Source organism: Typha angustifolia, chromosome 5 (genome assembly GCF_048772165.1).
Source record: "Typha angustifolia cultivar Huaian chromosome 5, ASM4877216v1, whole genome shotgun sequence".
Taxonomy (NCBI): domain Eukaryota; kingdom Viridiplantae; phylum Streptophyta; class Magnoliopsida; order Poales; family Typhaceae; genus Typha; species Typha angustifolia.
In genome coordinates, this window is record NC_133243.1 from 7,890,874 (window position 1) to 7,913,591 (window position 22,718).

At 37.7% G+C, this 22,718-nt stretch overlaps 4 protein-coding genes and 1 pseudogene across 5 annotated transcripts; 2 read left to right on the forward strand and 3 right to left on the reverse strand.

Annotated features, from left to right (window-relative positions):
* Positions 1 to 27: 27 nt before the first annotated feature.
* LOC140760208 (protease Do-like 9) lies at positions 28 to 6,256 on the forward strand. The gene is made up of 9 exons (XM_073097064.1): positions 28 to 820; positions 1,848 to 2,047; positions 2,203 to 2,383; positions 2,610 to 2,801; positions 3,757 to 3,989; positions 4,805 to 4,906; positions 5,069 to 5,119; positions 5,491 to 5,595; positions 5,786 to 6,256. The coding sequence occupies exons 1-9, from the start codon at positions 250 to 252 to the stop codon at positions 5,882 to 5,884; spliced, it is 1,734 nt and encodes a 577-aa protein (XP_072953165.1). The 5' UTR covers positions 28 to 249; the 3' UTR covers positions 5,885 to 6,256.
* Positions 6,257 to 7,878: 1,622 nt separating this feature from the next.
* Positions 7,879 to 12,427, forward strand: LOC140760211 (rac-like GTP-binding protein 3). Its single transcript, XM_073097070.1, has 8 exons — positions 7,879 to 8,957; positions 9,092 to 9,179; positions 9,305 to 9,414; positions 9,513 to 9,576; positions 10,702 to 10,766; positions 10,874 to 10,939; positions 11,152 to 11,255; positions 12,020 to 12,427. The coding sequence occupies exons 1-8, from the start codon at positions 8,853 to 8,855 to the stop codon at positions 12,057 to 12,059; spliced, it is 642 nt and encodes a 213-aa protein (XP_072953171.1). The 5' UTR covers positions 7,879 to 8,852; the 3' UTR covers positions 12,060 to 12,427.
* Positions 12,428 to 13,323: 896 nt separating this feature from the next.
* LOC140760212 (MLP-like protein 423) lies at positions 13,324 to 14,097 on the reverse strand. The gene is made up of 2 exons (XM_073097071.1): positions 13,842 to 14,097; positions 13,324 to 13,707 (listed from the first exon to the last, which is right to left on the reverse strand). Exons 1-2 carry the CDS (start codon positions 14,020 to 14,022, stop codon positions 13,436 to 13,438), a joined length of 453 nt encoding a protein of 150 aa, XP_072953172.1. The 5' UTR covers positions 14,023 to 14,097; the 3' UTR covers positions 13,324 to 13,435.
* A 256-nt stretch (positions 14,098 to 14,353) lies between these two features.
* On the reverse strand, positions 14,354 to 16,250 carry LOC140760209 (xyloglucan O-acetyltransferase 3-like). Of its 2 annotated transcripts, none has more exons than XM_073097066.1 (3): positions 15,956 to 16,250; positions 15,588 to 15,868; positions 14,354 to 15,258 (listed from the first exon to the last, which is right to left on the reverse strand). In XM_073097066.1, the coding sequence occupies exons 1-3, from the start codon at positions 16,239 to 16,241 to the stop codon at positions 14,494 to 14,496; spliced, it is 1,332 nt and encodes a 443-aa protein (XP_072953167.1). In that variant the 5' UTR covers positions 16,242 to 16,250; the 3' UTR covers positions 14,354 to 14,493. The 2 variants fall into 2 exon arrangements, with proteins under 2 accessions (XP_072953167.1, XP_072953166.1); XM_073097065.1 differs by having other exon boundaries at positions 15,588 to 15,877.
* A 2,267-nt stretch (positions 16,251 to 18,517) lies between these two features.
* Positions 18,518 to 20,181, reverse strand: LOC140760162 (xyloglucan O-acetyltransferase 1-like; annotated as a pseudogene).
* Positions 20,182 to 22,718: the final 2,537 nt, after the last annotated feature.

A 22,718-nucleotide genomic window follows, 5' to 3' on the forward strand; every position in this document is an offset into this window, starting at 1 on the left:
AGGGTGTTAAAAGAGGACAGTTCCGAAATTTCACCGAGCCAAGAATGGCATGATCACAACTGCGGGCGTGCTAATTCCCGGAAGGCGTCACCTGTCGACCACCATTTCTCTTTTTGATCCCTCAAGAATCTATTATTCTTACGCCGCGCCTTCCCTTGAATCCCTTTCACCTCCTCCTCCTCCTCCTCCTCCTCGTCCTCCTCTTTACCCTCATCCTCGAGGGCCGCGAAAACCCTAACCCTAACCGCGATGGACAAATCAAAGAGGAAGCGGGGCCGCAAGGCTAAGAAGCCCGTCGCTGAGACTATGGACCTCCAGATGCCTAACTCCGGCATCGCCCCCTCCCCCTCCTCCCCTGACGACCCTGAGCTCGCCGCCCCCCGCCGTCGAGGCCGGCCGCCGAAGTCCCGGCGGCGGGAACTCCCCTCCGACGCGCCCGACACCAGCTCCTCTTCCCCTCTTCGCCGGGCCTCGCCCGTGGTCTCCGGGAAGGGCGAGGTTGGGGACCTCCTGAGGCACAACGGGCCGTTGGTGGCGGCGGAGCCGCCGGCGCCGAAGTGGGACCAGGTGGCGAAGGCGATGCCATCGATGGATGCGGTCGTTAAGGTGTTTTGTGTTCACACGGAACCCAATTTCTCGTTGCCATGGCAGCGGAAGCGGCAGTACAGCTCGAGTAGCAGTGGTTTTATTATTGGGGGCAGACGGGTGCTGACGAATGCGCATTCCGTTGAACACTACACCCAGGTTAAGCTGAAGAAACGCGGATCGGATACGAAGTATGTTGCGACTGTGTTGGCCATTGGGACGGAGTGCGATATTGGTCAGAAATGACGTTTTTTTTTCTTCTTCTTCTTTTGTTGCATTTATATCACATAAGTTCTTATTTTCTATTTCTGATATCCATAAATTATTACATAGAAGTATATTTAAATTAAATTCCTGTGAGAATGGATGGAGCGCATGGAATTGGCATGTTGGACAGTAATTCAGCTAATTTGTATCAGAAAGAGCATATGTAGTATGGGTAGAGTTGATGGAGGTTCTTGTCGGGATCACGGAGTTTCTAGAAGAACAACATAAAAACAGATGTGGGCTAGCTTTGATATCCAGTAAAACATCAAGCAAGGAAATGATGACATATATCTACATACTTTGGAGGCATCTTCAAATCCATTTGCCTCTCTCTGTGTGATTTCGCACTAGATGCCACATAGGGATTTATCCTCGGAATGTGCTTTTGCATATACGAGCTTATTGATACATACCATCCTTAAATGAATTTTCACAGCTGAAATCAAAGTGTGCTTTAATCATTTTATACCAAACAGAGCAAAAGCCTCTGAAATCAGTTTGGTGATAATAAACAATTACGCAAGACCTCCATTGATGCTTAATTTTGTACATGGGAAAATGTATTCATTTACCAATTATTGGCATGATAAACGAAGATGTTGTACATTATCTCATAAACTGGTTAAGTAGCAACAAAAAATTTCAGACTTGAGCGCTCAGATGCTTAGTTTTCAATTTTTCATCATTCACCCTCAAATTTAGATACTGTAATTACCTCTAGAATACAGCCAATATTTTTGTCAGAAAGGTAAACAGGAATGCAATGCTTTAACATGTCCTTTATGTTATTTGCTACTTTATCTCAAATTAGTGTTGGATGCATTTATCAGTGGAAAATGAAAGTTGCTAGATAAATGATGTTAATAGATGACCATATGACACCCCTGTTTCATAAAATTATATATCCATACGACTGTAATATCTGTATCTGCTGGTCTATATCCATTTCTGAGAATGTAATGCTTTTAGCATACTGACAAATTGCTTTGTTTCAGCCATGTTGACCGTCAGTGATGATGAATTCTGGGAAGGCGTTTCTCCAGTGGAGTTTGGGTCATTGCCTGCACTTCAGGATGCTGTTACTGTTGTTGGTTACCCTATTGGAGGAGATACAATCTCTGTGACAAGTGGCGTTGTCTCAAGAATAGAGATACTATCTTATGTCCATGGCTCCACAGAACTTCTAGGCTTGCAGGTTGGCATTCTTATGCTTCCAGCTCTTTTATATCTCTATTAGTTAGCCATCTCCTTGTGCCACCATATGCAATTTTTTGTTCAACAAAGAGAGGATTTTTTTTTCCTCTTGAAGTTATTTGTTTAGTTGTATAACTCTGAGTTTGTTGTGGACAGATAGATGCAGCTATTAACTCTGGAAATTCTGGTGGTCCTGCATTCAATGACAAGGGCAAATGTGTTGGTATAGCATTTCAGTCTCTTAAACATGAAGATGTGGAGAATATAGGATATGTCATACCCACTCCTGTTATTATGCACTTCATAAATGACTACGAAAAATCCGGAGAATATACAGGTAAACTGCAAGTGTTCCTGTAGGGGCTGGGAATTTTCAGTACAAATTTCTGTTTCTCAATTTTGTCAGTAAATTCCTCCATCTTTATGTCGAGTACCCATTGTTGCCGACTGTAAACCATAAGATGATAAGAGTATTACATCCTTTCTCTGTTTCTCAGAGTTGAAATTTTATGTTTATTTTGAGATTTTTAACTGTAATAATTTTTTGTTTCAAATCCTTTTAGGATTCCCTATACTTGGGATTGAGTGGCAGAAAATGGAAAATCCTGATTTGCGCAAGGCAATGGGAATGAAATCGGATCAGAAGGGTGTGCGTGTGAGGAGGATAGAGCCTACCGCACCAGAATCCGAGTTTCTGCAGCCATCTGATATCATTCTTGGCTTTGATGGTGTTGATATTGCTAATGATGGGACAGGTTGGTCAGAATAGTGTCATGATTGAAGTATATCTTCTGTTGCATACACATGATGTTTGATGTCATGCTCTTATCTATTTGATCATCTCATTTTATGAGGTTCAATGGTAATTGTGCTGGTCAGGTTAATGCATCTATGAGTCAAATTTATCTTGTCTTACATTCCATGATAGCTGATTGTCACTCACCATTGGATCTTCAACTCTTCATTTTGCTGTGGCACCATAATGGTCATGAACTTTGACCGAGTGTCCAAACCAGATGAGGAAAACAGCATAAAGTGATTGACTTGACCTGAGATGTTATATATTTGGCTGGGAAATTGAATCTTGGAGTTGAAATAAATATGGATGAGATTTTGATGTCAAATTACAACACTGGATTTAGTACTATTTACAGCCATATTTCTCTCTGTCTTGTTATTTTGAACAATAGGGTATAGTTCACTAAGATATGTCCTAGAACTTATTATTGGTGACTTGTTCATTCTTTATTTTTAATTTTGGGCATTTGCGACTGAGTTTGTTTGTGCTTTTATTTTGGGATCTATACTTGTGGTTTCAGTTTGCCAAGTTACTTCATACCATGACAATGAAGCACTAATTTACATGTGCACCTTGTGCAATCTAATCTTGTATTATAGCAATAGTCCAGTATAATGATTGGTTAATTTGATGGATCTTTGTCGTCAATCTTCGAGGTTTATATTTTTGGGGTTACACAGGTGATGATTGCCTTTGTCAGGTGGTTGTCATGAATGAAGTTGTGTTGAGTAGATGATTGAGATTAATTGCCACATTATGTATCTTAATTGCTGACCATCAAGCAGATGATTTACTTGCTTTATATATTCAGACTTCTGGACTTGTAAACGAAGAATTTACATGTATAGACTTCTAGACTTGTTAACAATGAATTTACATGTTTATTTACTTGCTTCTCTTTTTGTCTTTAGTTCCTTTCAGGCATGGCGAGCGCATTGGATTCAGTTATCTTGTTTCTCAGAAGTACACTGGCGAGAACGCTGTGGTTAAAGTTCTACGAAATTCAAAAGTTCGTCAATTCAACATAAAACTTGCCACTCACAAAAGACTCATTGCAGCTCATATTAAGGGGAAACCTCCATCATATTACATAATTGCTGGCTTCGTCTTTACAACTGTTTCTGTTCCATATCTTCGTTCCGAGGTGTGTTATCTTCGATGCAGTGATTGCTTATGTGCTTTTACTCCTTTTAACAGTTGACTTTTGCAGTCATAAATTTACCATAGTCATTTCCTGTCAAGGACTCAAGAATGATATGGTCCTTGCTTATGTTATGTTGATATATTATGTGTTTTTGCAATATATGCTAATAAAAATTTTCATATATTTTTTCCTTAAGGATATTGACTGTAAGGGAAAGAAAAGAGATGAAAGAGGGTAGGGTTTGTTAAGAAAGCACTTTTCACAAACCATGAAAATACATGCTAGCTTTCACACTTAACAATGGATTTTATTATCATCCTTTTATCAGCTATTACTGCTGTGCTCCTGGAGTATGTTCATCAGGGAAAAGTGATGATTGGCCAACATAATGGTGACAACATCATTGGTATTAGTTTACAAATTTGTCAAAAAGAATGGTTCATGTGTCATTTGATGTAGATAGTTATTGACTTAGTTGCCTGCACTTCATCAACTATAATATCTTTAATAATTTTGTGGAATTGTTTGTGATGAAAATGTGGTGTTCATCTATTTGACTCTTGAAAGGCATATTTTTGGCCGAATTTTTTTGTACTTTACTTCTCAGGTTATTTTCTAGTCTCAGCAACACCTTTGACTTTTGAGTCAGGTTTTATTTGCTAGAAGATTTGTTCAGAATACTGTTTGACAGCTAGTTAGTGTTGTAAGATCACTTTGATCTATACAGCTATTTTTGTTGAAATAAGAAAAATCAAGTTTTTTTCTTTTTTTATTTTCTGGCACTAACTCAACCTTTTCTGAATTTTATATATCAGTATGGGAAAGATTATGAGTATGATGCACCTGTCAAATTGTTGGACAAGCACCTACATGCAATGGCACAATCGCCAGATGAACAGCTCGTGGTGGTTTCCCAGGTTTCTAGTTCTTTATGTGACATTTTGACTAAGTGAAAAGTTTAACTTGCTTCTCTGTCAATTTTCCTACAATTTGGCCTTTCTTTGTGCCAATTACTGGTAACTACATCTTGAATGTCTTTTCAAGGAATTAATGAGTTTGTTTTTCTTATTACGTTTCAGGTGCTTGTAGCAGATATTAATATTGGTTATGAAGATATTGTCAACACTCAGGTAAGAAATGGTTCTCACTTCTCAGCCGCCAGCTACTTTTATCATTAAGTTTCATTGTGCTGCTACTTTCAAGTTCTTGTTTTGGAGGAAATTGTAATTTTTCAACCTTCTTATACATCTGCTTTGTATCTCTCTTCATCATTGATCAAATTACAGTTAATATTTTGATAAAGGGATCTGTTAACAAATAAATTGCCTGAATTACAAATGGAAATATGGGTCCCCCATTTCTAACTTTATCTGATGGACAGTGTAGTCCACATTAACTAGGGTGCATGTCCAGGGCAATTTGTTTGGAGTACATGAATTTTCATTTTTGGCCGCTGAAAAGGCACTGAATTTTTAGTCTTTATTTGTACCTTTATCTACAGGTTATTGCTTTCAATGGTAAACCCGTCAAAAATCTGAAAAGCTTGGCAACCATGGTGGAGAATTGCAATGAGGAGTTCTTACAGTTTGATCTGGAGTACCAGCAGGTTCTCTCTCTTCCAATGGGCCTTACCTATTACTTTTTGTTATTGTCATTATTATAAAATTACGTAAGTTTTATTTTAAATTTTTCCTGGTGTTGTGATTTAACATGCTCCAAGCTACACTGGATATCCTCACTAATCTCCCTCCTATTGTGCTTGGGGAAACTAATGCGTTATCCTTCTCTGACGACAGATTGTAGTCCTCGAGGCAAAAACTGCAAAAGCTGCTACAGAGGATATTTTGACTACACACTGCATACCTTCAGCAATGTCTGATGATCTAAAGACATGAGGGAAAGCAACATCAAGCATGAATCATCAATTACTCTCAAGTATGTTGAGCAACATGTCTGTCTGTAAGGTGCCGAGTTCAAGTGCTTCTTATTACTTAGAGATGAGAGAACGCCGGCTACCTATAAGCTCACTATACTTACGGGTTGAAGTTATGTGCTCTAGCAGGTTTTGTAATGTCATCTTGAGGCACTTCAGTTATTATACACTATCTGAGAAATTTTTTAGAACTGATCTATCTTCTCAGCAGTGAGGATACAGAGAGTTGCATAAACAATGTTATTATTTACCAAGTCTTACTGATGACAAAGATAACTTTGGGTCCTCGTCACCTTTTTAACCAATACAACTCTTTGTGTTGTTTTCCCGTTGATTTTCTGGAGTGCATTGTTCTGTTTCTTTTTTAGCTCTCTGCATTGTGAAGAGCGACAGTGATTTGTCCAATTCCTTTTTCCCCCACTCATTTGACTATTGTGCTAAGTAATGTTGCTTTGTATGTTTGATTTTGACAATGTTTGTGAAAATTAGCAAGCTCTCTAAACAGAACGAAAGTTGCTAGCAATCTTTCTAGCAGCCTTTTCTCTGTTGGCTTTTTAGTTCCAACTTGAAGGAGTTGGCTTGTTACACACGTTCGCATTGCATTCCAAAAGAAATATGTGATAGCTATTGAAAAGCTGAAAGCATCATATATCATATTTCACTTAGTTTTGTCATTATTTAATGATGTCCATTACTTTACCAAACCTTTTCTGAGATCAAGATTTACTGATAATTATCTCATTTTTATATCGTCGTCACATGTGAACTTTATGTTTCCTTTTGCTTTCCATCTTGTAATGTTGTGTATCGTCTTCAACATCTAAAATATTTATTGTTTCAACATCTTATGGAACTTAGGAGCCATCCTAAAAAAAAGTACCAGTATATTGTCAACATGAGAGGGTTCATGCTTGTGTGTGTGTGTGTGTGTGTGTGTGTGTGTGTGTGTGTGTGTGTGTGTGTGTGTGTGTGTGTGTGTGTGTGTGTGTGTGTTTGTTTAAGATTTAGATAATAAATTGTAGCATCCCTTTACTCTTCTCAACTGCCTTCCAGCATCTCTTTGCGAGGGATAAGATTCCCTTGTACACAAAATCATGCTATGTTAACATCACTTCCCCACTGATCTTGACAGTTTCAGAAAGTAACAAAACACTTTTTAATGATCAACTTTTGTACTGTTAAACATGATGTGATCTGTGATGTTTCCTTGGGACTCTTAGTGAAGTTCTGGGATCTCATAATTTTTCCAGGAGAGAGAGAGAGAGAGAGAGAGAGAGAGATAGAAAACCTACAAGTGCTAGAGAGATGGTATACTTTCTTTTCCAAATGATACTTGCTATGTAAGCATCAGCATATGAGTCATCATACTCTTTTTTCCTACTCTCTCCCCTATGGTCATTAGTGAGCATAGCTTTTGTTTTACGAAAACATACAATAAACCAAAACATTTATACATAACAAGGAAAAAGACCTGCATTAATGAGCCTAAATGGATTTATAAATAATTCCTTTAGTACGGCCAACCAGTTTATTGCTAATTAATTAAAAGGAGAGCTCTCACATTGGGCTAAGTAAAGGCATCATAATGTAACTTCATTAGGGAAGTCACCCATAGTTTTCTTTGGGCCATACACATCTGATCACAAAACAAGCAAAGGGTATCGCAGGCTCTGTCCTTAGTTTCTTTTGGATTTTTCTGGGAGATACATCCACTATTTTATTATCTATACTTACCCAAAAAAAGGAAGGAAACAGCTCATAGAAGATGAAATTGTATGAATTGTTTTGCAATATTTGCAAGTGTATGCTATAAGGCCCACACTAGTAAATGGCCTAAGAGGTGAAGACTAGATGGTGGTGCTGTACTAGGGGGAGAGGTGGGGGGGGGGGTCTCCCAACACACAAAGAATTGAAGCCCATCAATTACATAGAGGTGGTGAGACTGTAAAGTTTTGTACTGCAGGGTATCCCAACTCACAGAGGCAATGCAGCCCATAAGAGGCCAAGGAGGTGGTGGAGACTAAAGCTCCAGTACTACTATACTAGAGCTATCAACAGTAACAGGTAATGCATCCATGGAGACTTGGATTCATCCCTGGTGGTTGAGTTTTGTTGGATAGTTCCAGTGCACTTTATAGAAATGTCCAAAATTTTGAAGTTATTCTTTTTCCCCCTCAATTGCAAGATAAATAAGTAAAAACTATCACCTTTCATGAATGGCAAAAAGGAAGCCTTTACGAACAAGACAAGCAATGATTAAATGGCAAAATATCATCATGAGCTAATAGGACCCGATTATATGATACACTGATCTCCCTACCTCTAAAATATTTATATGAAAATAATAGGTAATCCACTTCATGCATTAATTTTGTTGGAAATATCTTATGATGGCTATTATATTCTCAAGGGTGTATTAAACCACCACCTCCACTCCAACCTCCACCTACTTCTCACTCACCTCCACCAATAACTAGATGTCAAGGAAGGACAGCTATTTGGTCTCCAAGATATGCTTACAGTAGAAGCCATCTTCATGTTATTTAATTACCCACCACTTGCATTTATATCTTTCACACTCAAAGACTTCTTACAACTCGACACAAATATCCATTCCTATCCAAAACTTGGTACCAAACAACTCTTTATTTTTAAAGTTTTTTTGGTTTTTTTTTTACTCTTTTCCTGTGATGCCAAATGCAAGCAAGCAGCAGTGAATACGGAGAAAGATCTCTCCTTTCTCCTTGTACTGGTTTAGTTAAAGGGAGGGTCGAGTAAAGCTACTGGTAGTGAGAATCATGTGATATAGCTCTCCATACCTTTTAGAAAAGCAAAGAAACACAGGCAAACAGTTGCTCCTTTCTCTGTGTCCTCTCCTCCTTTCTCTTTCCTCTTCTTTCCTCGCTCTCTTTCTTGGGCTGTAAGAAAAAATGGCATCAAGCGCTTCAAGGTTCATCAAATGCGTGACTGTGGGAGATGGCGCTGTTGGGAAGACTTGCATGCTTATCTGCTACACCAGCAACAAATTCCCAACTGTAAAACACCTTCCTTTTCTTGGAAAAAATCTGATCTTTGTTTTTCCTCCTAGTTTTTTCGTGGATTTTAGTTGTTTTTTCGTTATTGATTTGGCTTCTTGGCTTTTGGTATTGTTGTCTTTAATCTTCTATAGGACTATATACCAACTGTGTTTGATAACTTTAGCGCAAATGTGGTTGTGGATGGAACCACGGTCAATTTGGGCCTCTGGGATACCGCCGGTAAGATGTTTGAATTTATGTTTCAGTTAATTGGTGGTTATGTAGACAAAGTGCAAAATGGGCAGTTTGTGATCCCGCACTGTACTTTTGGTCTTTTCTTTTAATGAGGTTTTACTTTTAAACAGGGCAGGAGGATTATAATAGATTGAGGCCATTGAGCTATCGAGGGGCAGATGTTTTTGTGCTGGCTTTCTCGCTTGTGAGTCGCGCAAGTTATGAAAATATTCTGAAAAAGGTACATGTATGATCATGGATTTTGATTTTATATCTTTGTGCTTATTTCTTAAATTGATGTACTTCATCTTTTCTGTGTTTTTGATCTTCTCTTGTCAGTGGATACCTGAGCTGCAGCACTATGCCCCCGGAGTCCCCATAGTGTTGGTAGGCACTAAATTGGGTAAGTGAGAAGAATTTTTTAACTCTACTGAATATATATGATGTCCTTCTTCTCTCGGTAGTTTGTGGGTTTAAATTCTGTTATGCTAGCTGGTTGTCTTACAGCTGTGTCGCTTGCAATCTACTGTACTGATTGATTGGGACAATCCACACAAAACCTCATTATTTAAGTGCTACCCATGTTGTCTCCTAGTCCAAGGAATATCCCTATATGTGTTGATTGGAGATCATGTTTCTGTTTTTCTTTATTGAGAAATGGGGAAGATGTTATGCCTCTGTGGCAGTATGAATGGTAATTCAATCTGCTGCTGGCAAGACCAAATAATGCAGTTTTACTTTCAGTGCTGATTCTGTTAGACAATTTTATTTGACCGGGACCATATAATCCTGTTGATTGCTTCAGATATAAGCTTAGAATGTCATACTAGTTTGCATCACTTGTCTCATGCTTTTATTAATGTTGCAGTTCTTGTGGTTTTCCTTTTTCTGGATTGATGATCCTTCAATGACAATTGTTCATTTGAGCCAATTCAATTTGTTGTCTCACTTTCTAACTACTTCTTAGGCACCTTTTGTCAGATATTCTTTCACTTCTTTCCTGGCTTACTAATAGATGCTTCTTAATAAATAAATAAATAAATGCTATGGAATAGTAGTCAATCATGATACATAGATATCTACATTAGGAATATGAACTTTTATTGAATATTACATGTATATGCATTTATACTATTCTTTTCAACCAAAGCAGCGTGAGATATATTAATGATTAGAGAGATAGAGAAATAGAAGGTATGGTCGAACACTGCCAAGAGATCTTCTGTAAGTCAAAGGGTTTTACTCTTACACCGTAATGTTTAAATAACATAAAACATAGAGAGAGATGAGTTATCCTTTGCCCATGTTATGGAAATGATTTGCATAATGTTGCTTTAGATATGAACTAAGAAATTGGCACTTTTAGAAACAAATACTGGCTTGAGAAGTGACTACAGACCCCAAATTAATACAGGAAAAATAGTGTAACATTTTGTTCTACAGTACATATATATGTATATATTATATAGAGTTACACACATCTCTTGTCATTAATTGTCAAATAAACGTGCGCCTAATGGTGTGCCAGATCTTCGCGAAGATAAGCACTATTTATTGGATCATCCTGGAATGGTATCTGTTACTACTGCACAGGTACCACATCATGCTGGAGAACCTAGTCTTTTTCTTAAATATGCGATTCTTCAGAAGCGCATCGATGTTTCGTTGTTCCATAATTTTTCTTTACTTCTTTTCCTCAGGGAGAGGAATTACGCAAGCATATTGGTGCTGCATATTACATAGAGTGCAGCTCAAAAACTCAGCAGGTAATTTTTTTCTCAAATAATGGTGATCATCATTTTTTATTTTTTTAAGTATTGATATAAGTACAAAGATAAATTGTGCAGTCCGAAACATACCTAATGTTCTAAAATGTTCCGTACTATTTTTCAATCTTAAATTTCTGATGTTCAAAGCTCAAGTTTGCACTCAGCTGCATGTCCATACTACGACTTACAAATGTGTTATAAATCTGCAGAACGTCAAAGCTGTATTTGATGCTGCTATTAAGGTAGTTATCCAACCTCCACAAAAGCAGAAGGAAAAGAAGAAAAAGAAGTCACGTCGTGGATGTTCACTTTTGTGAGTAAATATGCTCCTTCCTCATGAAAATCATCTAAACCATGAGCTTAAGCTACATTCTCTTTTAGCAAGTGATTGTTGCATTTAACTGTTATATTACATTTTTACACTGCTGTATGATTTTTTTTTATTTTTTTTTTTTGGAGCAAAAGCCTATGAGCTCAGTTTCATTACGAAATAAAATAAGAAATACTCCCAGCCCTATCAACTGATAGAATTGCAACCCAACAATATAACAACCCCTACAGCAATCCCATGCAACAACTACAAAGAAAAACAGCACAACAGTGCACAATGTCCACAACTGCCACATCAAAAGCTAAAGTAACACAGCTGTTACGAGAAAATACACTGCTGAATGATACTATTGATATTAATCACAAATTCGATTACTAGGTTTATTTGTCATCTAGTTTGTAGGAGATCTGAAATTTTCAGTACTATCTTGCTTATTGAAAGTTTTTGTTTTAACACTTCTCTCATTCAAATCAATTCTCTTCATGATTCTATCTACTACTATGCCAGCCTGTTTTTTTCCGGTTTTTCATTTGTTGTTATTTTTTATTCTCTATTGTACTAAAAATTGTTGTGGTTGCAACCACAGTTATTTTCTCTAAAATGTGTTGCTTTTACAAAGTACACAAATGGCAAATCAAACTTTTGTCTAAAGGTTGATAAGACATTACTCAACAACTGCAGTATGAATTGTCCAGCATTGTTTTTCCTAAAGTTGTGATTATAACCATTTTATATTGTAACTGCAGGAATATCCTTTGCGGAAGGAAATTTGTATGCTTTAAATGAAGCACCCCAAGGATCTCTTAGTGATGCCTAACACAATTTGATGTCCTGACGTGTTGCCCGAGAATGCATCAGGCTCAAGCAAGTGGTGCAGATGGTCCTGGGATATGTAAATTTGCAACTGCTGCATCCAGGAGTAGATAGATCAGGTTACTCGTATTGAAAGAACTACATATGATGTTCTTGAATGTGGGTATTTCCCGTTAGTCACGCTGCCCCAACTAATATTTTGTGTTTACTCTAGGATTCTTAGCAGAGGCAATGAAATGATCTGTCTTTGATAATTAATGAACATGTTGCATCTGAAATGTATAGATCAAACTGCAGCGAAGCCTTATCTGCTTCATTATCTGACGCGAAACATTCCTTACTGTTGTTATGTTCTTCATTTTGCTTGGATGAGATCATCTATTTTTTGCCTATAGAAATTGAATGTTTATTTTTCTTTCCATTTTTCTTTTTCATTATTTATTCTTCATACAAATTTTGAAATTACTTACAGGAATTATAATCTTGCATGTAGAGAGAACTGCTGATTCATCCTTTTTCTTTTAGTAACATCTACAAGTCTATGAGCTGGATTCCAAATGATGCATCTAATAGTGAAAGGAGTATAATAACCCTCATCAGTTATTTTCTAACATAAATGGTTCTCCATTTTAACCAATAAATTTTCCTATGGCCTTACCTCTTTAGGTGTATATAATATTTTTGCTTTCTTGTAGTTTTGCTGAGTATAGATCGAAAATATGTGCATGTCAAAGAGTTTGCTGAGTGGTCATTATTCTTAGGAGACAGTTAAGTAGCATTAAATTCAGTTGCTCATCTAGAAGACATTCAATTTGGTTATAGGAAACGATTGTCAGATTGTCTTAAATAGTTCAGACATACTTATCACAAAAGTTTGGTAGTTGAGAATATCAGTATCATAGGAACTCTGTTTTGATATATGTACTTCAAGCCTTCAACTGAATCATACGCTCAAGAGGCTAAAATTTCCTCTAATATACACTACCTGCAGAATCTTGTTTAGTCTTTTCCTTTTTATGCTGTCATATGACTCCCATATTAAATGCTTTCTTTTCGTTTTTCTTCTTCCTTTTTATGGTTGAGAAAAAGAGAGAGAGAGAGAGAGAGAGAGAGAGACTCTGATCTCTTTTATCTGGGTCTTATTTATCAGATCTTGTTCTTATTATTTTTGTTCCGTATGATGCTAGTTCCATTGTTGTGGAGTCCAATCTTTGTGTTTATATATCTAAATCACAAAGATGCAAGTGACTTACTTATTATTCTTAGACAGCAAAACAGAGGCAACAGGATCCAGCTGTTCTCATAAAAGAGAATACTTTTATTTCAACTGATCCACTTCATCTCAAACTCTAGTTCTTGAGCAGGTAGACATCTAGATCAGTGAAGGTCTTGACTGCAGTCTCCTTGATGATGTCTGGCTCAGGAACTTCGTCACTTGCCTTCTCAAATTCCAGTGACCACTTTACAGTGCAACCTTCACCGTTAGATACCACCTGCAATGTGGCTTTGAAGGTCTTGTAGAAGTTTGCAAGCTCCCCATCTATCACACTATATACTACAAGCTTGTTCTCTTCGTCGGCTGCTTCGAGCTTCTCCTTTGAGAATGTGACAATTGGAGCACCTGCAAAAATTTCAAGATGTTTTCGATGCTACATAAAACTGAAGGATGTGATTAATCTCTTAGGCCCATCTTTGAAGTCTGGATAAGAAAATCCTGATAACTATTGTTTGATCAGGAATTATAGAGTTTCTTACCCTCGGCATACTTGATGAGCCTTATCGAACCGGGGCTCTTGCCGTCGCCCTCGATGATCTCAATGCTCTTGTATTGCTCGGGGAAGATCTTGGGGAAGAGATCTTTGGAGTCACTTATGGCTCCCCAGAACTTGTCTGCAGATGACTTCACCTCCACTTCCACTTCAATCTTAGAGGCCATCTATATGTCAAGGAAACTAACAAGTGATAAGAATAGAGGAGCTAGGAGCTGATAGTATAGGAACTTAACCAAAGTGAGCATTGTATATGTAGTGATTTTTCTTAGTGTGGGCTCCAATATCCTGCTGCTCTCATTAAAGACTCATCAACTTCTAGCTACTGCAACCTCCATCCTTTATTATTATGTTGGCCGATCTAGTGTTATTGTTTATGTCCTGGGCCATCTTTTTAAGGAGGTATACAATGTTTTCTGTGCATAGTAATGCTGCTGATATAGTAGATAAAATTTACCTCTTATTCTTATATAGTTATATTGTGTGATTTGGTAAAAGTAGAGAGTAAATTTTGAGCATACTGTTGGAATTATTTTGTGAATGATAACAAACACAACTGCATTTATGGTGTTCTTTAAGAACCTTACACATGTGATGTCTCACAAGAAAGAGAGGAAAAAAAAAAAATCTGAAGTAGATCACTGGGATGGTTGATTCCTTGTAAGAAGTTGCAGTAGTAGATCATTCCACATATCAACAGGTCCAGGCAAGCACCAATGCAGGCAGTCATTAGCATTCCTCACCCATCTCTTGTCATAATTTGCACCTGGATGCCCATCAGCTCTTAGCATCATAGCCTTGGTGACATCCAACAGCTCAAACTTCTTGCTGCCATTCTCTTCTTTAACACTCTTTATCTCTTCTAGCTGAATTTTCCTCAGCTCCCAATCAATACTATACAAATTCAGTTCATTCTCATCCAGAGGTTGTGTCTTATTGCAATATCCTCCATTGAACCATGAACCATTCTCGAAATGCGACGGCGTATAAGTCCTCAAGAATGTCACTAGCCCGTCGCACTCTTTACATTCATTTATGCTCTCGAGAGCTTTATTAACGACTCTTTTGACGGCGTAGGGGATGCCAAAGTCTGTCAAGTTTTCTTCTCTGCAATTCACACAGCCTATGATTTCTCCACCTTCATACAGGTAATTTGTTCTGAAGAACCAATTGCCCCCTGATATGATTGCATAGTTTATGCTAGGAAGTTGTGAGGCCCAGTTATTGTTGATCTTGTCCAAGTGTATGTCAAATGAGGCTGAAGCTGTTCCGTTTATGATCCTTTGTACTCCTTGTACATAGAATTCTGTCCACATGACCATGAGAGTGAAATTATGGGATGGAAAATACCATGTCCTGTATCTATCAGCAGAATCCTTGTATATGTCTATTGGAGTCTCTGCCTGTATCCAGTTTCAGTAGTCTATAGTTAGGATGCTGAATCATAAATGTCAGAATAATGAACATAAACTAATAATAGTACTGTTGTAATCTAAGTGTGTGTTACAAATAAGAAGACAAAAAAATTGATCCAAATGGTACAACACTCTCTTTGCCTCTCCATAAATATGAACAAAGAGTATAACATTGAAATAAGAAGACAATGACATTTTTATCTGCTACATCAGTAAACGAGTATAACTATTTAATCAGTATGCCCATGTTTGAAATGATCTATTAATATGCATGACTAGCATTAATGATCCTTTTCAGTTTACTATAGGAGCATCACCTGAGATAGAAGACATAGCAACGACTCCATCTGATTCCGAGCAAGTGAGTCGCCGATAAACGCCAGTTTCTTCCCCCGAACGACCCCGAGAAACCTCTCGGGATCGAACCTCGGCAAATCACACCCATCTGGCTTCCATCTCCAATACAGATAGCTCTGTTCCTTCCCATACTTTTGGCAGTTCTTAAAATCTGGGAGTGTGGAGCATGTCATGTTGGTGTAAATCGGCCCTCTCGGTTCCTTCACCCACTTTCCTATGGAAATATCACATTGCTCCTCTACTGCATCATCTAAATCCAAACATCTCATTACTACTATAACATCAACGTTAAATGCTTAACTAAGTCAGAATCCATGCATGCACTTACTAGCAGGAGTTGAATTCTGAGATGGGCTTTGTGTTGTTGGCATTAAACTGATGTCAAGGTCTGTCAACAGAGGGCCTTGGCTGTGGGATTCTTTGGTTGTAGTAGTGAAACTATTGGAAGAATACAAGATGGATAGAAGGAAGATTGCTGAGATGAGAAGCAGCAATAACAAGGAGGATTTTATCTTATTCTGGATCACATTCCACTCCATAGTGCACTGCAATCTTGGTGAAGAGAGAGAGGGAGAGGGAGAGGTCACCATGTTCTTGGAGACAGTAGTGCTCATGAAAGATGGGAGTAGGAACATTCAATTTGAGAACAATGGAGGTTCAGATAACTACACAAGTAGTTGAAGCACCCAAGTAGCAGTTTACCTAACATGACTTTGAGCTAGAAAGTGTATATTATCAGACAAGATTGTATGCAACAAAATGGTACAAAGTCTTCTCAATTAATTATTGGTTTAAGTTTTAGTCCAAGTTTGCATTTCTAACCTGTATCTGTTAATAGTTGAGGTAGGTTGGCCTACAACTTTAGACCAATCTTTCATACTTAGGCCATTTGCCATATTTTTCCTTGTTGAACCACAGCAACTACAGGTGACCCAATTGAGTGCTTTCAATCTCTGAAGTTCGAATCTGATCATTTGACCTGCAAAATTCTTCCAAATAGTGGGATTTGATCTTCCACATTTGATGTTGATCACAACCCTTAATTCTTTATGCTTCCTTTTACTAAATTTTTTAAGAGAACTTACCGAAAATATCATACATTTCACTTTTATTATCATATATATCTTACTATACTGATATTTATGATTCGATGCTCTACATTTATTTTGATACCTGGAAAACACTTTATTATTTTACCATAATAGCAACCAAGGAAATAGAGGATAATTTAGTTTTTTTTTTAACATAAACAAAAATTTAAAATACCCAAAATAAGTCTTATTTGACTTTAAAATTTTGTTCTCTTTTATTTTTTACTTTCATCCTGGAAAAATTTATACGTTACAATGGTATTACGATCATTTCACATATATAGTGTAACTTAGTAATTATTTGGTAAGAAAACTAATGACATGATATTTAATTTTAAGTCACTAAAAATAAAATACAAGAATTAAATGATAAATATCTAATTCATTGGGTGAGAATGATAATATATGCGAGCGATTGCCCCTCCTCTCGACCAGGCAACAACTTGCTCTTTCAGGCCGGTTTATCTATAAATAGAGTTTGTTAAGGGTTGCAGCTAGACTCCTTTCAAAGTCGACTCAGACTTTCCGAGCCAGCAAAAATAAAATTGACAATATTTCTAATAAATTTCTCTCCTCCTTTAGAAATAAAAAAAATAAAAATAAAAAAGAGCGAGAAATATAAACGTAGTCTCCTTTTTCTCGTATGAGATTTGCTTTCTTCTAGAATCTAATATATTTGGGTTTCATATGTCTTCTTAGTCTTTTATATTAACATCACAACAGAACAAATAACAAAACGTTACATAAAATTGAAACTTAGGCATTACGTCAAGAAATATCAGCCTCATTTAGATCAACCTCCATGGAAAACATCGAATTAATATTAAGAAAAGACGTCAAGTATCTTTTATTTTATTTTTTAAATTCAACCGTATGCACCTAACAAAAACTAAGATAGCGTGGGGGAATTTATTAAAATGTGTGGATTAATTCTTCTTGCCATGAAAGATGCGTCTTATTTCGCACCAAACCTTTTCTATTCTGACGTATAGAAACAAAGAGTAGGAAAACCAAATTTAAATTCAAAATTTTTTTTTTGAGTGATTTAATCACGTAAAAAGAATTACAAGGTAAATTTTTTATTTTAATCAATCCAATAATTTGATAACTTTTCTAGGCTAAAATTATAATTTAGGCCCTACATTTACCTTCTAAAATTTACGTTTTACACCCTTAAAATTTTCGTTGAATGAATCAAAGTAGTTAACCAACCAACTCTAGTAGAGTTGATAGGTACCTTGCTCATGTCCGACAAGGTCATGAGTTCAACTCTAACTCCAACTAATATTATGGAGAAATTATTTGGTGATTGGTGGTTTGCTAGCTTAGCTTGATTCGATTGATGGCCTGGCAGTGCAGTTAGTTTGGAAAAACAGTTTGGCAACGCAACGGCTTGAAACAGGTCTCGACGACGTTTGGTTCGAAGCAATTGTTTAGCGACATATATGGCTTGAAGCTTAGACTAGACAGCTAAAAACTCGATGAGGCATAAAATGTCTTTGTATCTCGGAAGAATTGACTGTTTGTCTAATTCATATCTAGCTTTCGGGCTCATAAATAATTAAAAAAAATTGTGGCAGTTAAAAAGTCCCGCTCCAAAGGTACCGCAGATGACTTGAAATGAGACTAGGCTTCGGTGTCTCCCCACCTAATTCCACCCTCGTTCATTGTTCATTCCAGTGGAAGGACAGCTAAATCTCAGTGCTGGACCAAATTATAAAATTATATCCTGTGGTCCAAAGCTACAAATTTTAGTCTCTTTCCCAACCACCAACTCTACCATTGTCACATTGCAATGATTAAAAAAACAAAATAAACCCCATATCACTCCATGGAAATCTTTAACACATTTGAAAACAAATAGATCGTGTAGAAGATTAGAGTGCTAATGGTCGTAAATAATCTGGGCCCAGGCAAAGCCACGAAGCTAATGCATTATCCAACACTATCAATGATAAATAAATAAAGAAGAAGAAGAAGAAGAATAGAAAATTTAATAATCTATTCTATCTCTTGATCAGATGGAGCAAAATCTGATTAAAAGTATCGATGGGACCTGGCAGGCACCAATGAACGCAGTCGTTCTGAACCCTGTCCTTCACCCCAGCAGCGAAGGGATCCTTGTACATGTATGGCCCTGGATGCCCATCAGCCCTCATCGTCGCCAATTTCGTCACATCCACAGCTTCAAATCTCACGCCGTTCCGACCAACCTCGTTTGCCGCTATGGCCACCTCTTCCACTGCTATTCTCCTCATCTCCTTATCCATGTACTCCACCTCCTTATCCCCTTCCTTATACGGCTCTTTATTCGGACAAGCCCCTAACTTGTCCCACTCCCCATCGAAATGCGCCGGCGAGAACGTCGTCACCGCGACCAGCTTCTCCGATCTCGGCCCGGATTGGCGCCTGACTTCGTTGAGGACGTTCTTGAGCGCCTTGCGGAAGACGCCGAAGAATCCGATCTCGGTGTAGTTGAATTCAGGGCAGTAATGGCAGCCGAGGGTTAGGTTGTTTTCGTGGTAGATGCCCGGGTTGAGGAACCAATGCCCGAAGGAGAAGATTACGATGTCGATGTGATCCAGCTCCGATGTCCAACGCTCGTCGAATGAGTCTAAGTACACGCGGTTGTGTTTGACCCCTAATTCCTCCGACTTCTCGATCGCCTTCACGAGGAACGGCGACCAGAAGACGGAGACGGTCGCGTTGTGGGATTGGAACGACCACCGCCGGAACTTGTTGTCCTCGCCGTCGCGGTAGACGAGCGCGGGCGAGGAGGCGGTGGCGAGGAGGCAGAGGAGGGACTCGAGCTGGTTGCGCGCCATGGAGTCGCCGACGAAGGCGAGGTGTTTGTTTCGGATCTGGGAGAGGAAGGACGAAGGGTCGAATCGCGGGAGATCGCATTGGCTGGGTTGCCACCGCCAGTGGAGGTACCCGGAGTCGGGGCGGCCGTTGGCCATGCAGTTCTGGTTGCTCTTGATGGTGGCGCAGCTCATGCCGGTGTACAGCGGAGCTCTGTCGTCGCGGAGCCACCGCCCGTCTGAGTAGTCGCACCGCCGCCGCGTTGTTGGATGGGGGTTTCGGTGGTTTTGGGGGGAAGAGGAGGAGGAGGAAGGAAGAAGAAGAAGAAGAAGAAGAGTTGGAGGAGGTGGGGGTTTGGCGGAGGTGATCGGGAGAGGGGGTTTGGTTGGTGGGGAGGAGGAAGAGGTAGTAGTGGAGGAGGGCTAAGGGGATGAGGGCGTAGAGGATCCAAGTTACGAGCTTTCTGGGGAGGAGATGGTGGGTCAGTGGGTGGTGCTGGTGGTGGTGATGGCTGGAAGCCATGGAGAGAGAGAGAGAGAGAGAGAGAGAGAGAGAGAGAGAGAGAGAGAGAAGGAGAGTATTGCAAGAGATGGATTGGGTTAAAACTTAAAATTTCCATCTCACATTTTTCTTCTCATAAAAAAGAGGGTAAATTTTAAATTGCCCACTGAAGGTTGGTTATGTCTAAAATTAAACTGCCGTTAGAATTTTTATCCATATCATTTTGGTTAATTTTTTTATAATACACTTATAAATCTCCTACTCATATTTTAAATAAACCTTCACCTCCTATCTAAAACTACATGTCTCAAAATCTTAATTATTATCTAACTATCATAATTAGATTAGTAATATCATAGATTTATTATAGTAATTTATATATATTTTTTGTTAACGTTACATGAAAAATACTATACAATTGTAAGCCATTTTCTCTGAAGTAATTTTTGTTCTATCTAGTTGTGAACTAATACGACTGTACGGAGAGGCCCACCAATCCAAACATTATTAATATGATATGATAACATGTATGCATGATGATGGTCCCTCCTTAATCATGGTAATTAATTAGTTCCTGTGGTTATTCGTGATAACTAATAATTTTCAATGCATCTACCTCTGGATGGGATCCAGTCTCCACCGAATCCTGACACGCTGTTGGATCTCAACACAGCCCTCTCGTATGTGTCAGAGTATTAATTATGCCAATTTTATTTATCAAAATAGATCCTATTTTAAACTTAATATTAAATTGAGTATTTTATTTCACTGAGCATAAATTATGATGCTCATAGATCTAATTAAACTTTAATCAAAGATTATTATATATATTTTTTGTAATTTAATTTGATTAAATAAAAATTGGAAGAGACTAGTTTAGTCAAAAACTCTTATTTATCTTCTTTTGTTTATTTTTAAAGAGATTTTTTCATTCTGTACCCTACATTATCTACATTTTACTATTTACTCCCTATTTGCACTATTTTCCACTCCTGTCATAAATATTTTACAAAAAATTATAAACTATTATTATTTTTAAAATCTAAACTTAATAGAAAAAATAATCCGAGGAGATTTTCCTAGTACAATTAATATTAAAAATGTCCTTCTATTTTTATTAAATTTATTCATCACATTCTATTCTTCAATTTTTAAAAAATTTCAATTATCTTGAAATTATGGGTAAAAGATTTATATTAGTAATTTATGACGTTAAGTTTGGATAGAAAAGTTAATAATTTTATATTTATCTAAATCATAGTGAGCAAAACGATATAAATAAAAGTTCACATATAATAAAATATTAGGTATACCCACAGGGGCCGATTTGAAATTTAACCAAAGGAAAACACCGTGAATCACTCCTACTTTTTTTAATATTATTTACTGAATCAAACAAAGGTCAAAAATATAAAATAGCGAAAATTCAGGGCCTAAACCGCAATAAACATATTATATAAGAAAAACTCCACCAAAATGGTTAGTGGCCCAATTGCAATGCTGAGCCCAAAATAAAGGTATTTGTAAGCTTCTACGGGCTTATCCCATTTTAACAACTATTGAGGGCTTAAATGAATAAAGCACCATAGTTTTAGCCCATATCTAATGTTAGCCCATTAACTCCTCAAGCAACTCATACCCTCATAGTTGCACTGTAGAATTTCTTTTTTGCTTTCAAATTTGCTCATAAAATTCGTTGCATAAAAAGAACAGACTAAGATAATTCCATCTAACTCCATTGTTTTTGTTTTAAAAAAAATTAAGAGAAAATATGCCGAGCAATTCATTAGTAACCTAATAGATAGAAAAATGAAGGGATACAACAACAACTCTTTAAAATAAGCCTCGCACTTAGCTTATAATAGATAACACTATATTGAAAACAAAGTGTTTAGGTCTGAAGGCGCGACAAAGAAACGAAGGGAAGAATGGGCTCAGACGGATTTCAAAAACGAAGCGTCTTGAGTTAGTCTACAGATTTCATCAATCTAACGGTCTAAGACAAGGAGATTAAAAATGACCCACAAAGTAGCAGCTAAAAATATAGCCCCTGTAAACATATTAAGACTTCCAAGTAAGGTCACATGCCATGTAGGTGCTCATGCGAATGAAGCTTGTCTCCAAAGCTTTGGAAGCATCATCCACATGCATCATGCTCGTGCATGCTTGTTGCTTTTAGAAAACACCATGTGCATCTCAATCATGCATCCTTTATCCATTTAATTATACTACCTGCAAGCAGAAGAGCATAATCATATCATGGTCAGAGGAGTGTGGAGGGGATCCTAGGAAGTTACTTCATGTAACTTCACTTACTGCAAAGGCAATCAAATCCAACTTTTTTTTAATCCCAAATCCCAAACTCCCCACGCTAGATCCGAATCTCAGTGGCAGACAGAAAAGTGGATGTGGGTTGTTTTAGTTTGTTCGGCCTCCAGCTCACCATCGCCAAACCCACATCTTCTCTCTTTAATGAGGTTACGAATTAGATTTCATTGTGGCCCACCACCACCAATCTCTAACCATCATCAAGCAAACAAAAACCCACAAGTCTCTTCTTTGTCCTTTTTCAATAAAGAGAGAGGGAGAGAGACCCAAGCGCACTAATCACCGTAGACTCCATGATGTTGATGGGGACTTCAATTTTTATTTTCTTCTTCTAATGTTCTCTGCTTTTGGCTGCCTTTTGATTTACTT

Bases quoted from the DNA above. Each gene is read 5' to 3' on its own strand.
- LOC140760211 (XM_073097070.1), top strand. From the start codon at position 8,853: ATGGCATCAAGCGCTTCAAGGTTCATCAAATGCGTGACTGTGGGAGAT. The intron at 9,415-9,512 runs GTACATGTATGA...TTCTCTTGTCAG, and splicing joins ATGAAAATATTCTGAAAAAG to TGGATACCTGAGCTGCAGCA. The intron at 11,256-12,019 runs GTGAGTAAATAT...TTGTAACTGCAG, and splicing joins CGTCGTGGATGTTCACTTTT to GAATATCCTTTGCGGAAGGA.
- LOC140760212 (XM_073097071.1), bottom strand. From the start codon at position 14,022: ATGGCCTCTAAGATTGAAGTGGAAGTGGAGGTGAAGTCATCTGCAGAC. The intron at 13,708-13,841 runs GTAAGAAACTCT...AAATTTTTGCAG, and splicing joins GCTCATCAAGTATGCCGAGG to GTGCTCCAATTGTCACATTC.
- LOC140760208 (XM_073097064.1), top strand. From the start codon at position 250: ATGGACAAATCAAAGAGGAAGCGGGGCCGCAAGGCTAAGAAGCCCGTC. The intron at 5,120-5,490 runs GTAAGAAATGGT...CTTTATCTACAG, and splicing joins AAGATATTGTCAACACTCAG to GTTATTGCTTTCAATGGTAA. The intron at 5,596-5,785 runs GTTCTCTCTCTT...CTCTGACGACAG, and splicing joins TTGATCTGGAGTACCAGCAG to ATTGTAGTCCTCGAGGCAAA.
- LOC140760209 (XM_073097065.1), bottom strand. From the start codon at position 16,241: ATGAGCACTACTGTCTCCAAGAACATGGTGACCTCTCCCTCTCCCTCT. The intron at 15,878-15,955 runs GTAAGTGCATGC...GTTTGGATTTAG, and splicing joins TCAGAATTCAACTCCTGCTA to ATGATGCAGTAGAGGAGCAA. The intron at 15,259-15,587 runs GTGATGCTCCTA...AACTGGATACAG, and splicing joins TGCTATGTCTTCTATCTCAG to GCAGAGACTCCAATAGACAT.